This window comes from Oryctolagus cuniculus, chromosome 2 (assembly GCF_964237555.1).
Source record: "Oryctolagus cuniculus chromosome 2, mOryCun1.1, whole genome shotgun sequence".
Taxonomy (NCBI): Eukaryota; Metazoa; Chordata; class Mammalia; order Lagomorpha; family Leporidae; genus Oryctolagus; species Oryctolagus cuniculus.
In genome coordinates, this window is record NC_091433.1 from 182,547,748 (window position 1) to 182,564,629 (window position 16,882).

Consider the following 16,882-nt stretch of genomic DNA (forward strand, 5'->3'; position numbering starts at 1 on the left):
ACTTCTCTCCCAGCGCCATATTGTGGGAGAGCAGATGCATAGAATAAGTCTTAATTCCAGTAACAGTCTAGTCCGGTTTGCTCCCCACAAGTTTCTTCTGGTCTCCCATGCGGGTGCAGGTGCCCAAGCACCTGGGCCATCCTCCACTGCCTTCCGGGGCCACAGCAGAGAACTGGACTGGAAGAGGGGCAACCAGGACTAGAACCCAGTGCCCATATGGGATGCCAGTGCCACAGGCAGAGGATTAACCAAGTGAGCCACGGCACTGGCCCCCGATAGTATTGTTATTGTAACAGTCTTCTAGTCCATTAACATGAAGTGTGTTTCCACTTATTTCAGCCTTCATTAATTTCTTTTAACAATGTTTTGTAGTTTTTAGTGTATAGTACTTGTACTTCTTTTAAATGTATTCCTAATTATTTTATTCCTTTTGGTGCTATTATGAATGGATCCAACTCTCAACTTTCAAATTTGCTACATCCCAGTTTGTGACATACATACATACAACTGTCTGTGTTTTAATTAGAATATCCCACAGAGCCCATGCCCTATCCAGGCAAGACAGCCACTGGGCGAGTATTATAGGAGCTCATTTTATACTCTGTAAGGAATGACAGGTTGTGGAAGTTCAGTAGCTACTTTCTGGTTTGTGAGATTCAGGCTGGTTGTCCTTGTAAGATGCAGTTGGATTTGGACAGGTAAATAGATTATATCTAATTAAGTGAATTTATGGTCTCCAGCCCAAAATTTTTATAGAATGTGGGAGAAAATGTTAGAGCAAAGGCCCACTGCCTGTCCTCAGGCAGAGTATCACTCAGTGGAAGACGATACACAGTCTTCAGAGCTGGGAAGTTACTCACATCTGTTTGCAACCCTAGGGGCTATGATACTGAATAGGAGCATCTGCTTTACTGAAAGAAATTGGAGTTACCTTTATCACTGTCTCTGAATTACTTACATGTCAACACAGACCTGAAATTTAGTTTGAAAGTACTGATGGTTAAGAACTGAACTCTCCATTCAAGCTATCAATAGAACAGCAGACTTGTTCAGGATATCACAAATTACCTAGTTTCAATCTCTGAAATATTGAGGTCATAAAAATAGAGGACAATTGCACTTTTTTTCAGTTCTTAATGAGGACATAGTATCACAGAATTGTCATGCCTCTGTATCCTGGGCCTTCACTATACAAGTTTTCTTTTTCTTATTTAATTTTTATTTGAAGTGGGGGGGAGAGCGAGAGAGAGAGAGAGCAAGAGAGAGAGAAATAGACATACATATATAGAGAGGCCTTCCATCCATTGCTTCACTTCAAAGGTGCCTCCAACAGCCAGGGCTGGGCCAAGTACCAGCTAGGAGTCCAGATCACAATCTGAGTCTCCCCTGTGGGTGGCAGGGACCCAGCTACTTGAGCCATCATCTCTTATCTCCCAGGGTCTGCATTAGTAGGGAGCTAGAATTGGGATTGGAGCTGGCACTTGAACCAAGGCATGTGGGATGTGGGCATCCCAAGTGGCATCTTCACTGCTGAGCAAAACACCTGCTCCCAAATAGCTTCTTAATAATTTACTTTTATTATCATGGATAATTGATGACAATCACAAAAGCATAGAGAATAATATAATGAACCTTCATAGAACCATCACCCAACTCCGACAATTACACACATTTCCCCGTGTCTCCTATTACAAATTTCTCTGTGGCATTCACATTCCAAAGTATTCTCTCCCCCTTCTATTTGGTTTTACATCCTTTTGCTTCGTGGAAAATGAACTTAGATAAATCTTACAAATAGAAATATTGGAGATGGGTGTTGTGCCACAGTGGGATAAGCTGCATCCTGTATTGCAGTGCCTGGGTCAAGTCCCAGCTACTCCGGGATTCTGCTATAGCTTCCTGCTACTGTGCCCTGGAGGCAGCAGATGATAGCTCATGTGCTTTGGTTCCTGGCCTGGATGGAGTTCTTGGCTGCTGACTGTCGCCTGGTGCAGCTCTGGTTGTCATGGGCATTTGGGGTGTTAATGGCATACATGTTCCCTCTGCCCTCTGTCTTTCCTTCTCTCTTTCTGTCACTCTGCCTTTCAAATAAATGACTCTTAAAGAAATGGAACTGTTGAATTGTAGAGTTCCTGATTTGTTAGAATTCCGGCATAGCTGTAACATTTTGCATCCCGTCCTTGTCTTCAGCCGTTGAAGAAGCACGGAGACTGATTTCCACTGAAGATGTCTGTGGATGTGAAGCCACAGTGGCTTTCCAGGAGAAGGTTAGCTCGTATCTTCAGAGACTCAACACCAAACATATCCTTTCCGGAAGGTTTTCTGCTTCTACTTGAAGCCACACTAGGTGCTACAACTGACTAAAGATTTTAGGACATTCCACAGGCAAGGGTCCCATTGGTTAAGTTTTAGGACAGGCAGTAGTAACACACAGCTTTTTGTTTTTTAAATTTGTGGTTCTTTGGCAATGGTTTAATACACCATTTTCATCCATGTAATCTTTACAGGGAAAAGCTGCCCAACTGTTTCTTTCTCTAATGCTGTTTCATTCAGTTCTGTTGTATGCTTCCAATCAAGCCCTTATGTAACAGATAGAGGGAATTATACTATAATTCTTTAATATGGCTTTCTTAGTTCATAATCCGTATATACACAGACCAAGTCAGCTCATTAATGGGGTCTAGGATCTCAGATTACACTTGGCTAACAAAGTGATCAAAAAGCAGATTTCAACATCTAACATGCTATGGTCTCAGAGACTTTCAAAAATTAGCTCTTTAGTCAAAAGAGTAACTCAGGAAAAGTACTTTTTATTACACAGCTCAAGTTAATAACGTTGCTCCTATGTACCGGTGAAGAATGGAATCCACACTGTGGTAGGTATAACTAGGGGTATGAAAGGACTTTTGGGGCTGGGGGAGGCACAGTTTTAAAGGAATCGATTTCCAAACCCACCCCTTGCTTAAGAAGCTCCGTGGACTCGACTGGAATTCTCTTAGCTTCATACAAGAAAGGCATTCCCTTCACTACCCTGACTCGACTCAGCTCCATTTCCTGGAAAAGTCAGATCTCCAGAGAACCAAACAAAGGAAGAGTTCAGTGATTCCTGTAACCAAAAGTTCATTATTAATATTGTTTCCCCCACCTACTCCACCAAGAGGTAATTTTAGAATTAAACTTTATATGGGCAAAAGCATTTGAAGATCACTGCAGTGGCAGATTTTATCATGATCTGAAGGTTAGAATTTCCAAGTTTTAGATAAAGTTGTACTTGGAGCAAGAAGGTCTTGTTCTTTTTCTTCATTTATAATAGGATGTAATTACTTTACCTTGAAGCTTTTGCAAGTGTTATCTATGTTTTCTAATGTGTAGAAATAAATGCTGTTGCCTTAACAACAACCCACTTGATGACATCTTGGAGAAGCTGCAAGTAAATGAATATGGACAAATACATCGCTAACTTGCTCAAAATTTTCACCCAGCAGTGTGGAGAGCGTGGCGTACTTAATACTCATTCTTTTGCACACTTGTATCTTCAGTGTTCCTGCTAATAATTTGCCTTTATAAATGCTTGAAAACTACTGGGTAAATAGTATGAGGATCTTTTGAAAACCAGTATCATTTTTCCAAGGAAGTAAAGCTCCTCATTAAGAGCAAACTTTAGTGTCTCTGAGCTACAACTGTGAAGTGTTTGGTGGGAAAGAGAAGAAAAAGTTTACTCTCTTTCTTTATCTACTAATTGAGCCATTTAATTTTAAATGTTTATATTAGTAAGATAAACATGTTCACGATGGAGACTTTAGATCTACTCTTGACAGTATATATAATATAAACCAGTTTTATTACTGAGAGTGCAAATTGTATGCATAAAAAAGTTCATATAATTGAGATAAGTACAATTTAGAAATGTTTCTTTGAACACTTTTTGGCCTTTGCTGAAGTATCATTGAAGTTGTGAGCAAGGGATTGTAATTCATATATCTAAAATGGGATAACAGATCAAGTGAACATTACATGACATTTCTGATTCATTCTGGTCTTCAAAATGCACAAACAGCAATAGATGTGAATTTAGGATGTTAAGCTTTTTACCAAGGACAAAAAAATACAAATTTATCATTGTGCTTCAATTGATAAAATTATATATTTATAAAGTTGATATAACAAGCAACAAAATCTAACGTTGCTTTTTAATGTCAGCGATACACCTTTTTCACTTATATATTTGAAACCTGTAACTTTTAGAACAAAACAGTCCTTTAAATTGTGTTCTTGGTTTGTACTGTCTTTAATAAAAGTTATTGTCTTTATATATTGTTGTCATGTTTGTTTTTTGGTGACATATCAGTTTTGTTCACTCAACATCTTTCCTTAAACTGAATTAACAATTATTTTGAACGTGTAACCATTTCTTGTCGAAGGAGAGGATGTTGAGACTCTTCCTATAATTTAATCTAACACTCCTCATGCAAAAAATGTAAGTTCAGGTTAAACAGAAAGGTTTTAACAAACATGTATATTGTGGGAGAGGGAATAACATAAAAATTTTAAAAATTAAATAATTCTGAACTTTAATGAATATAAACTCCTGAAGAGCAAAGATAACCTATCAATGTAAACCTCAAATATAAACTTTAAGGAAGAAATGACATAAATAATCCAAGGCAATATGTATTCTTTGAAACTTTTACTTTCCAGAATTTTTTAAGGACATGACTTAGAGCTACAATATTATTTTCCAAACTTAAATATGGACACAGAATCAGTAGTACACATTACTTTATCAGAGGAGTGGTACCACACAGGGGATAGCGAGAACTCATGGACAGGAAGGAGAGGTATTTAGAGGGAGGGATGAGTGCCCAAGTGTGAGACTATCAGCAACTAGCTTCACCTAATTATGTTTAACCACGTGACTGGAAAAACCTGGCTTAGATCTGTAATCAGTCCAGACCGGGAGCCTATGAGCAGGTGCCAAGGTATCTTAGGTGTTTGCAGGTAAGTGCTGAAAACACAAAGATACTATCTGAATGGCATACTGTCAGGGCTGGAAAGAATTCCTCAGGGAGACCTGACCTGTGCCCGTTTGGCTCTCAAAGGGCCAGGAGCGGCATAGGGTGTAAGACGGTCTGAGAGGCACAGCCTGGGAGCATCCTGGCTCGCTGGGCGCGAGGGCACCAGTGAAGGCACTTTAGGATGGAGGAGAGATCTGATCTAACAGGAAAAGCACTAGGGGCCATTGTCAATCCCAGGACGTGCCAGGCGAGGCAACAGACCCACGTCCGCATGTTTGAAGATTACTTGAGATGGGGAAAGATTCCAGGTGCAGAAACTGATCCTCGTAAATTGCACGCTAGATTAAACTGGTGCAGATCAACAGTGATAATAAGAGAAAACTAGAAGTGAGAAGACGGGTGAGTCCACATAATGTCGCAGGCATGGCTGTCTGGGTCTCTGCCGTCCATGCCTTAGGTTTTGAGTCTCTGAAGCTCTCAGGCGTTCAAAAAGGATAAAGGAGAATGAAAAAAGAAATAAAAAAAGAAAACTGGACCAAGGCGAGGGAATACTGCACAGCTCAAAATTTTTAAAGGTGGAGGCTGCGCCCCAATGACAGTCATGCGTTCTGTAGGACTGGGGCTGCGGCAGCAGCTTAATTCAACTGTGAAAAATCCAAAACAACGAAATCTCCTAATTCCCAAGACACCGGGAAGGTTTGAAACCGCACGTTTGCTCCGCCACTGGGTCCAGGGGCACAAGTATAGCGTACGGAATACAGCGAGCGACTTTCCAAGCGCGCTGGGATTGCGGGGCTTGCAAAAACGTCACTGGGACCCCCTCGGAACGGGAGCCTCTCCTGGGTCACAGCTCCGGACACGGCAGGCGCGGCTACACCGCAAGCGCCCCAGGTGTGGCGTGTTCTCCCGCCCGCGTGCGTACGGCGGGCAACCGCAGCTCGCCCAGCAGCCCCGGGGGAAAGCGGGGAGGCCTGCAGCCTCGGCGACCCGCACCCCGCGTCCCGGCGCGCCTAGGCCCCACCGACGTCTGCGCAGGCGCACGACGCCGGGGAGCCACCGGAAGTGTCCCTGGCCGCCCCGGATGCGACCGGTGGCGGCGTTGCCAGGGCGACGGGAGCTTCCCCGGGGCGCTGGGGCTGGTGACTGGAGGCGTAGACGTGGACGCGCTTAGCTGTGGCGGGCCTCGAATGCGGCGGGCATCCTCTCGGGGTTCCCACGATGTTCTTCTATCTGAGCAAGAAAGTGAGTTTCCCAGCGGGCGCCCTCCCGCATGCCCTCGCCAAGCCCGGCATCTTCACCCGGCTCTGGCAGCCAGCGGCCAGCCTTCCCGGCGGGGCCAGCCGTGGGCCTCTTCCGTGGGTCCCAGAGCCCCAGCTAGCGTCTGTCCGAGCCAGCAGCCCTCCCGCACGGTTCTCCCATCCCTGCCCCGGCCAGGTCCTTGTGGGTGGCCAGCAGGACCGACCTCAGGTCCCGCCCTCGCCTTCCTCCTCCGCTTGTTGCTGGTCCAGGCGAGACTTAAGGGGAAAAGAAAAGTGACAAAAGGGTGGCTTACGTTTTGTGTGGGGAGGGAGAACTGATGGGCGCCGAGTCTGCCCGCAATCCCTGCCACTCCGGAAATCCATCAGGTGACACCCGCCGCGGGCTTCCTCTGCTGTCCGTGCGTGTGCGCTTCTTTCCCCCTTCCCCAGTTGGAAGAAGGCCAGGGCACTTCCGGGGACCATGCCCATTTTAATCACAGCTCATTTTTTCTGCAAAGCCATACGTTTTTCTTCTTGGGAGATTTTTTCCCCCGTGGATTCCCAGTTCTCTCGGGAAAAGTTGCTAGAGTGCTGTGGTTGCTTTTACAGATTGCCATTCCCAACAACGTCAAGTTGAAGTGTATATCCTGGAACAAGGACCAAGGGTTCATAGCATGCGGTGGTGAAGATGGATTACTGAAAGTTTTGAAATTAGAGACGCAGACAGGTAAATGCATGCAAGCCCAAGTGTTTGGTTCTGTGGGATTTTTTTTTCCTTTATGGCTGCAGTGGCTATAAACTGTGCCAGTCCAGAGCCAGGAGCTTCTTCCAGGTCTTCCTACAGGGGTGCAAGGCCCAGGCATCTTCTACTGCTTTCCTAGGCCATTGCAGAGAGCTGGATTGGAAGTAGAGCAGCTGGGTCTCGAACTGGCGCCCATATGGGATGCTGGCACTGCAGGTGGTGGCTTTACCCTCTATGCCATAGCTGGGACTGTGGAATTTGACATGGCATTTGTCAGCATGTGGTTCTGATTCTGCTAAAAGGAATAAAAACTTGAACGCCTTGTGATGTTTTTTCCAGTGTGTTTTTGCAATAAAGTTCAGACAATGTTGGATGTAAGCATCAGATGGCTCTTGCTGAAGGTGTTGATGGAAAATGAAATAGAATGAAGAAAGAAAACAGAGTCATTGTGTTCTCTGGAGTTATGTCTCATGATTGTGCTATGCAGCTAGGAGTAGAATAAAAATCGTGAGTTAACATTCCTGTAAAGTCACGGGATCCCACATTTCATTACATGTAACGTGTTCACGGTTATTCACTTTGGGCCCAAGAACAGAAAATGGAATATGTTTTGCATTTTTGTTAATAAATCTCTTGTCTTTGTGGCTTCATTTCTTTTCCAGGTCTCTGAAATCACAGCAAACAGTTTAACTTTTTTTTTATAGTCTCCCTATTGTTGCTCCAAACTGGGGATCCAGATCACCCCCGATTTACTTTGGAGATAGAGATGAGACTGAGTCGCACTCTCAGCTCTGCCACAAGACTCTGCCTGGCTCTCAGCGAGTGCTGCGTGGCTTCAGACTTCTGTTCACACTTCTGTAAAGTGAGGGGTTAAGTTAGATTGCCTTTTGGAGTCTTTGCATCGTTGCCTCTCCTTCTTTATTGGGCGTAAGAATCACTAGAAGAGATTGCTAAAGTGGATTTCTGGGCTCTAATCCCCAGAGCAGATCTGGGATGGGGCCTGCACATTTGCGTTTCTAGTGGTGCTCGTGTTGCTGGCCCTCAGACCGCACTTTGAGAAGCACTGCCTTGAACCTTGAACGTAGTACAAATCACACACACTTACTTGCTATTTCCCCATACTGACATGTAACCTTTGCTGTTTCACTGGACTTCACAGGAGTCTTGAGAGGAAGGTGTTCCAGGTGAGAAATGGGGGCTCTGATTAGTTACTAACTTCCCAGGGTCACACAGTCTAGAAGTGGTAGAGCTGGGACTTGAAACTAACTTGGCCTCACTTTTAAGTCCTTATTTGTAACCACTTTCCAGAGGGCTCAGGGACAGCATACACAGAGAAGAGAATATTTGTTTTGATGTGGTAGATTAATAACATAAAGGGCAAGATTGGAAGATACAAGTACCAATCGAAGTTCAGCTTCTGATGTTTTGTAGTTTAATCTCTCAGTGTTTTAGTTTTCTTAACAGTGTTAAAAACGAATTCTTTCTATTATGGTTCTCAGATGTCTGTATAGATGTTCATATGTATGTATTATGTTCTTATTTTGCTTAAAATCTGTGGTAAGTTTCAGTTACTTTAAGAAATACACTGGGGCTGGCATTGTGACAGCGGGTTAAGCTGCCACCCGCGATGCGAGCATCCCATATGGGTGCCAGTTGGAGTCCTGGCTGCTCCACCTTGATCCAGCTCCCTGCTAATGCATCTGGGAAAGCAGCAGAAGATAGGCCAAGTCCTTGGACCTCTGCACCCATGTGGGAGACCCTAATGAAGCTCCTGGCTCCTGGCTTTGGCCTGGCCCAGCCCTGGCAGTTGTAGCCATTGGGAAGAATGAAACTGAGGATGGAAGATCTCTTTTCTTTCTCCCCTTCTCTGTGATTCTGCTTTTTGAATAAATAAATAAAGCTTTTTTTTTTTAAAGGAACACTGCAACATTGAAGGCTTTTTAAAAAAAGATTTATTGTATTGAAAGGCAGAGTGACAGAAAGGAAGAAACAGAGAGGGAGAAAGAACTTCCATCTGTTGGTTCACTTCCCAAATGGCTGCAATGGTTGGGGCTGGGCCAGGTACCAAGAACTCCATTTGGTGTCACATGTGAATGGCAGGGCCCCAAAATACTTGGGCCATCTTCTTCTACCTTCTCAGATGCACTGCCTTCCTGCTATGCACTTTTGATGAGTTGTGGTCAGAGTATTCTTTGGACTTAGTGAGCAAGATTCATGGGAGATTTGGGAGATGGGGTTGTCGCTCCCCCTCTTCGTGGAGGAACGACACAGGACCCTGCGCTGTTCTTTTGTCTGCTCGGCCCTCCCCGGGTTTGCTGCTGGTTCTTCCCGGGTTGGCTGCCGTCCCTCCACCTCCGTGGAGGGGCGGGCCCCCCTGCCACTTTCCCCACTTCCGTGGGGGAGCGGGGGAGCGGCACACCGCCGGCCGGCTCTCTCAGGGGCTGCTCAGATGTTATCCGGATGTTCCCTTTAGATGTTCCTGGTGCATGGTGTCTCTCTCCTCCTTTATAGTCCTCTTCCACCAATCCCAACTCTGCTACCCACACGCCGAGTACGCTGCTCTCCTCCAATCAGGAGCAGGTTCAGCTCCTGCAGGTTATTGGTCGAACTGGAGGCAGCTGCGTAGAAGCTGTTTCCTCCTCTCCCAGCGCCATATTGTGGGAGAGCAGATGCATAGAATAAGTCTTAATTCCAGTAACTTAGTCTAGTCCGAGTTGCTCCCCACATGGGGTAAATTATTTGTTTTGAAACTTAATGATGATTGCGAATCACGCTGAAAGAGATAAACATGAGAGAGATGGCTGGGGGGTTCTCACAAGGTCACAACATGTTTATTTACTAATATGGTGATGAGGCAGTAGATCCTTATAGTAATAATCACCACGCATTGCATCCCTACTACTTATCAAGCACTGTGTGTGCTGAACAGGTTGTTTTGTAGCTTTGCTAATATAAGATAGTTAAGCTATTATCACTCAACAATATGGTAACAGTCCTGTACTTCAGTAAATCATCTATGGTACCATTTTTAGTGGAGAATTAGAATTGCATTATATTGCAGTGTTATAATTTGCTCAGCCAGTTCTAGTGTTGAGTACTCCTTCATCAGTGACTTTCATGTTGTAGACCTATTGGAAAGTTTTTTCTCTCAGCATTGACCTTTCCTTGTATTCTGAACATTGTTTTCCAGACAGGAGAATTCAGATACTCCGTTTTATTATGTGTACACATGCTGTCCCCCACCCTTCTCTCTGGTAGTCCTCATAGTCTTTACTATAGTCTCCTCTTCTGGCTGTCAGAATTCCTGAGGACTTGCGTCTGCTTCTCCTTGTTTGCTCTCTGGATATTTTTCATTCCCATGGCCTTAAATGCTACCGCTGGAATGAGGATCCCAAAATTTATATCTTCAGCCCAGTCCTGATTTTTCAGATTTGGACATCTCTACTGGAGTCTTTCACAGACATCTAATACTGATTTTGACCAAAGCTGTACATTTTTCTTCAGGCATTTTTACTTATTTTTTGTACTTTTTATTTGAAAGATACAGACAGGGAGAGAAACCAATGGAGAGAGATCTCCTGCCTTTTGGTTTACTTCCAAAATACCCACAACTGCCAGAGCTGAGCTAGGCTGAGGCTGGAGCCTGGAACTCCACCTGGGTCTTCCATGTGGGTGGCAGGGACCCAAGTACCAAAGCCATCGCCTGCTGCCTCCCAGGATTCATATTCCAGGAGGCTGGATTGGAAGCAGAGTAGCTGGGACTCAAACCAGGCACTGTACTGTGTAATGCAGCCATCTCGAGCAGCGACTTAACCACTGTGCCAGGACCCACCCCCAAAATCGAGATCTTCATCGCCTCCAAAATAACTTCCTTTATTTATCTCCATTTCAGCATATCTATAAAAATTTTTTCATTAATTTATTTATTTTCATTTTATTTGAAAGGTAGAGAGGAGAGAGAGAGGGAGGGAGGGAGAGAAAGAGAGAAAGAGAGAGAGATGGAGAGAGATCTGTCTGCTGGTTCATTCTTCAAATGCCTGCAACAGCCAGGACTGGGCCAGGCTGAAGCCAGTCGTGACTCAGCTGTTCCCAAATGTTACCCATCCTAGCTGTGGTACACACACTTTGTTTCATGAACATAATTATTTAAAATATGGTGTAGGGTGGGTGCTAGGCACAGTGTAGAAATCTGCCTGGGACACCAGTAACCTACAGTGGAGTATGTGGTTCAAGTCCTGGCTACTCTGCTTCTGACCCAGCTTCTTGCTAATGGCATCCTGGGAAGGCAGCAGATGACCGCTCGAGTGTTTGAGTCCCTATCGCCCACTTGGGAGACCTGGGTGGTCACAGCTGTTATGGGCATTTGGGAGAATGAATCAGTGGGTGGACGATCTCTCTCTCTTCATCTCTTTCTTTCTTTAAGTTGCTCTACCTTTCAAATAGATAAGTAAATATATTTTTTGAAAAAATGCATAAAATTATCTCCAGGCTATGTATATAAGGAATAGATGAAACAGAAATGAATTTTATGTTTAGACTTGGTTCTCATCCCAAAGGTATATCATTATGTATATGCAATATTCCAAAATCTGGTTTCAAGCATTTCTGATAAGGGATAGTCAACCTGTAATATCTTACAAGAGTAGTGAAAGCACTCAAGAAAGTCAGAACCTTGTAATTGGTGATTCTGCAAATGCATCATAGTAGCTTTTGTTTTGTTTTGTTTCCAGATGATGCAAAACTGAAGGGTCTCGCAGCTCCTAGTAACCTGTCCATGAATCAGACTCTTGAAGGTCATAGTGGTGAGTAGTGCGACCTTGATAAAAATCATCTTTGCATAGTATTGTCTTAGGCATTTAGAAGCTATCTACTTAATACAGAATTGTCAGCATTTTAAATAACATTTTAAAAAAGCATTTTTAGTGACTCTGTGACCTAGAGTCATTTAGTAACTTTTACATGATTAAGCAAATCTTCAATAAATCTAAATTTGCTAGCTTTTTATTTGGTATATTAAAAATACTGTTAGCTGCTATGGATGTTATATAAATAATCTTTTTATACTATGTCCTATGATTCCAGATTAAAGGAGGGTAAAGAGACATAGCAACTGAATGCATTGTATGATTCTGGATTGGATCATGGAAAGAGAAAACTAATATCTATAAAGGACATTATTCGGGCATTGATGAAATTTTAGTATAAACTATATGTTAGATAATAATAGCGTATCAGTGTTAAATTTTCTAATTTGTAATTTGTAAAATGTCATTAATCTTGGGAAATAATACCCTAAAGTATTTGGGAAAAAACTAAAGTAAATCAATTATTCATAGACCTCAGAGTTTGAACATACACTGAAGAGTATTACTAATAGAATGAAAAACACAGGGATGGAGAGGTGAAGACATATCAACCAAAATAGACAGAAAAAAAAATAACCCAAACTAGTACTTAGTATAGTGTCCCTTGGACATCATTATCTGTGTGAGGCAGAACAGGACAGTTGCGTACATCACGCTTACATTTGTTCTGTGACCAGACAGGTACACAGCAGCTCCTACATCTGGCTCTGATAGGTGCCTCTGCTGGCATGAAATAGGGATACATTTGAAAAGTATTATTATGCATTATTGTAGAAAATTAGTGATATCAGCAACTGTGTCCTATGCTTTTTAAAAAATATTTATTTATTCAGAAGATAGTAGGGGGAATCTTTTGTCCACTAGTTCATTCACAAAATGGCTCCAATAGCCAGGGCTGGCCTATGCTGAAGCCAGGAGACAGGAACCCCAGCCAGGTGTCTCATGTGGGCAGCAGGGAGCACTTGGCCCATCTTCCCCTGCTGTCCCAGGTGCATTAGCAAGGAGCTGGCACCACAACGCTGGCCCCTGCTCTGAGTTTGCTGGATAATATTAACGACCAGTCAGTTTCAGAGGAACCATATTGGTTTTAACATTCCTTTGGTGTGTATGTATATAAAGTATAACTCTAAAGTTAATTGTCTTCTTAAAGTCTCAAAATTGTTTTATACCATTCTAGGTTCTGTTCAAGTTGTAACATGGAATGAACAGTATCAGAAGTTGACTACCAGTGACCAAAATGGGCTTATCATTGTGTGGATGTTATATAAAGGTACATTAAGAAAGCTTATTTAGTATTTCACAAATTGGAGTCTGCATCCCAGGGTTGGGATGGGGAAATAGCAGCTCTGAAACTGGCCCTTTTAGCCAGCAGCAGGAGTCATCCTGACTACACAATTTCAGGTTTTAGTGCGGCCAACTTTTCTCTTCACTTTAATTTCCTTTGAACTGTAACACACTGTGTTAAGAAAGTGAATTAGGTGACCATTGGTTGTCTCCAAAATTGACTAAGACATTAGTAGAAGAATAATTTCTACCTGAGATTGCTCCCTCCCTGTCCCCACCTGGATTTCCAGTAAGAATTCATCACTGTGTGTTTGGTAGCTGGTGTTAGCTCATTAGATAAGAAATGCGTTTATGTATTTATGAGGAAGTCCAACATAATAATTCACTGGGCCAGTTAACTTTCTTTTCTTTGATGGATGCAGATTTTATCTCGGCTCTTACTGCTGGCTCACCACTTGTGCATCTTGTTCACAAGAGAGCATGAGAGAAGGGTTAATTTGGCTACATCACTGTTACCAGAAATAATAATGGTATATGTTCTCCTGATTCCAAATTACATTATTACTTCCTTGGCTACAGACCTGAGTTGCTTGTATCAGAGTCTGGTAAAACCTTTAAAAGACATAAAAGCTAAAATCCCTGATTTTTGCCTCTAATTTGGTTATACTATGAAACAATTCACATCTCACTCCAACCTGTGCACAGCTGGAATGTTTTTATCATCAGTATTAGTGATGGATATCACTGATGTAATATGAGCTGTTAAAATTTTGTTCAATCAGGCTTAGAGTTTTTGCCTAATATGCTATGCTTAACATGCTTATAATTAATCATTGGAGGATTTATGCAGGCGTATAAAGTTGTTATTATGTTTTTCCCTTCATTTTGGTTTAAAATATGCTGTCCAAGTGGGAAAAGTTAGACATTCAGAAAAATCAATTTTTTTGGCCCTACAGAAACTTTTAAAATTTTATTTTAAAATTTTTTAGGTTTATTTATTTGAAAGGCAGAGGGAAAGAGAAAGAAGAGGGAGGAGGTGTAGAGGAGGGGAGGGGAGGAAGGCTTCCATCCGCTGATTCACTCCCCAAATGGCCGAAATGGCCACAGCTAGTCCAGTCCAAAGCCAGGAGCTGGAAACTCTATCTGAGTCTCCCACGTGGGTGCAGGGGCCAAAGTGCTTGGGCCGTCCTCCTCTGCCTTCCCAGGCGCATTAGCAGGAAACTGGAGTGGAAGCAGAGCAGCCAGGACCTATATGGGAAGCTGGCATCAGAAGCGGTGGCTTAAGATGCTGCGTGACAACACTGGTCTCAGAAGCTTTATTTTTTTAAATGAAAGAATAAAGAAAAGATGGTTGTTTATTATATTTTCTGTGACAATCTTTGAAGCAATTGTTAGTCAAGCCAAGTTCATATTTCATTTTGTGTTTGTTGGATTTGAAGGCTTTGTAGTTTAATGTCTCCGGTTATAGAAAACTTTGCGATTATTTGTCCTACAGTATACTTTGTGGAATGTTTTCAGGTCTGAAGTACCACTTAGTGGATGTGAAAGTTTTGACTTGTAATTTTTTTAACTTGTAAAAATAGGCTCTTGGTATGAGGAGATGATCAACAATCGAAATAAATCAGTGGTTCGAAGCATGAGCTGGAATGCCGACGGGCAGAAGATCTGCATCGTGTATGAAGATGGCGCTGTGATAGTTGGTTCCGTGGACGGTAATGCATTCATTGGATATTAGGCTTTTTTCCTAACCTAATCTTTATAAACTAGAGTTAATTATCTATGTTAGGATTCTTTTTTTTTTTTTAAGATTTTATTTTATTTATTTGAAAGAGTTACAGAGAGAGGTACAGACAGAGAGAGAAGTCTTCTGTCTTCTGGTTCACTCCTCAGATGGCCGTAGCAGTCAGAGCTGCTCCGATCTGCAGCCAGGAGCTGGGAGGTGTGAACTCTTCCATGAAGTCTGGTTGGGAAAGGAGTGGTAGACCCTGGATCGTCACCAGAGGGGAGATTCAGGATTGAGGGAAATGGTTTTTTAATTTTGTTTTTTTTGAGGTAGTTTTGGAGAGGAAGAGGTCTGGTATGTGAAAGTGCTCATAAGAAAGCTTCTGGAGGCCGGCGCCGCCGCTCACTAGGCTAATCCTCCGCCTAGCGGCGCCGGCACACCGGGTTCTAGTCCCGGTCGGGGCGCCGGATTCTGTCCCAGTTGCCCCTCTTCCAGGCCAGCCCTCTGCTGTGGCCCGGGAGTGCAGTGGAGGATGGCCCAAGTCCTTGGGCCCTGCACCCCATGGGAAGACCAGGAGAAGCACCTGGCTCCTGGCTCCTGCCTTCGGATCAGCGCCGTGTGCCGGCCGCAGCGCGCCGGCGGCGGCCATTGGAGGGTGAACCAACGGCAAAGGAAGACCTTTCTCTCTGTCTCTCACTGTCCACTCTGCCTGTTAAAAAAAAAAAAAAAAAAAAAAAAAAAGAAAGAAAGAAAGAAAGAAATCTCCTGGAGAGGTGAGTGTAGTGGAGAGGGGAGGGCCATGGAAGGAGATCTGCACAAAGCTAGGGGGTTGGCATTAGGTCGGAGACAGGGGAGGGATTATCCTCAGACGGGGACTGGTTGGTGGGATTCTTCTTGCTTTCTATTAGGGGCAAAAGCAGAAAGGGTAAGTGTGCATTCAGTTATGTTCTTCGTGTTGGAAAATGTGAATGAGGAATTTCTTTTTTGAGAACATTTATTTGTTTTATCTTAAGCAGAAGATGGGCCTGTCTGCTAATTGGCAGTGAGATTTGCATCACAATTTGGAAGAAGGGGGAAAAGCAAGTGAACAGCTGCTATTTCAAATGTCTTGTGGGGTAATTAGCTCAGATAGGTGCTCAATAAACATTTATTGACCAAGTAAATTGAATAACTGTAAGAATGCTTTGAAGAATGGGAAGGCTTTTTGGGTGCAACAAGGATTTTGAAAGCAGGTGTTGGAGAAACATAACTTTGAGCTTTTAATAATAATGTTTATGTTTTGTTTTAGGGAATCGTATTTGGGGAAAAGACCTGAAGGGCATACAGCTGTGCCATGTAGCATGGTCTGCGGATAGCAAAGTCTTACTTTTTGGAATGGCAAATGGGGAAATACATGTTTATGATAATCAAGGGAATTTTATAGTAAGTATATATTTTCATTAGTTTCATTTATATAATTTTACTATTTCCGTATTTATACACATACATATACATAATTATTTATTGTGATGGTTTGTATTATCAAAGTCTTCAATTCAGGATTTATATTTTTTCCAATCACCTGTATAAAAATGCCTTATTTATTTTCTTTTTTTTTTTTAAAGGTTTATTTATTTGAAAGGCAGAGTTACAGAGGCAGAGAGGGAGAGGTCTTCCATCTGCTGGTTCACTCCCCAGATGGTTGCAGTGGCCAGAGCTGAGCTGATCCAAAGCCAGGAGCCAGGAGTTTCTTCCAGGTCTCCCATGTGGGTACAGGGGCCCAAGCACTTGGGCCATCTTCTGCTGCTTTCCCAGGCCATAGCAGAGAGCTGGATCAGAAGTGGAACAGCTGGGTCTGTAACTGGTGCTCATATTGGATGCCAGTACTGCAGGTAATAGCTTTACCTGCTACACCGCAGTGCGGGCCCCAAAAGGGGCTGGTGCTGTGGCTCAGTAGGTTGATCCTCCACCTGCGGCGCCGGCATCCCATGTGGGCGCTGGTTCTAGTCCTGGCTGCTCCTCTTCTGATCCAGCTC

At 43.3% G+C, this 16,882-nt stretch overlaps 2 protein-coding genes across 7 annotated transcripts in view; both read left to right on the forward strand.

Annotated features, from left to right (window-relative positions):
* Positions 1-4,310, forward strand: part of MATN3 (matrilin 3) — a 32,242-nt gene extending 27,932 nt beyond the window's left edge. Inside the window, exons 7-8 of one of the 2 annotated variants that reach the window (XM_070069440.1) lie at positions 2,191-2,301; positions 3,405-4,310. In XM_070069440.1, coding sequence (XP_069925541.1) covers positions 2,191-2,301; positions 3,405-3,460 — 167 coding nt within the window. In that variant the 3' untranslated portion in view covers positions 3,461-4,310. Of the gene's footprint in view, positions 1-2,190; positions 3,366-3,404 lie in introns of those variants that run through there. The other variant, XM_051840502.2, reaches the window with a different exon arrangement.
* A 1,766-nt stretch (positions 4,311-6,076) lies between these two features.
* Positions 6,077-16,882, forward strand: part of WDR35 (WD repeat domain 35) — a 71,512-nt gene continuing 60,706 nt past the window's right edge. For 3 of the 5 annotated variants that reach the window (XR_011386779.1, XR_011386780.1, XR_011386781.1), the window contains exons 1-6: positions 6,077-6,257; positions 6,863-6,980; positions 11,726-11,797; positions 13,038-13,130; positions 14,728-14,856; positions 16,156-16,289. Coding sequence is in view for 2 of the 5 variants with exons in the window: in XM_008254766.4 (XP_008252988.2) it covers positions 6,234-6,257; positions 6,863-6,980; positions 11,726-11,797; positions 13,038-13,130; positions 14,728-14,856; positions 16,156-16,289 (570 nt within the window). In the remaining 3 variants the exon portion in view is untranslated. The remainder of the gene's footprint in view (positions 6,258-6,862; positions 6,981-11,725; positions 11,798-13,037; positions 13,131-14,727; positions 14,857-16,155; positions 16,290-16,882) is intronic. The other 2 variants (XM_008254766.4, XM_002710047.5) reach the window with 1 other exon arrangement.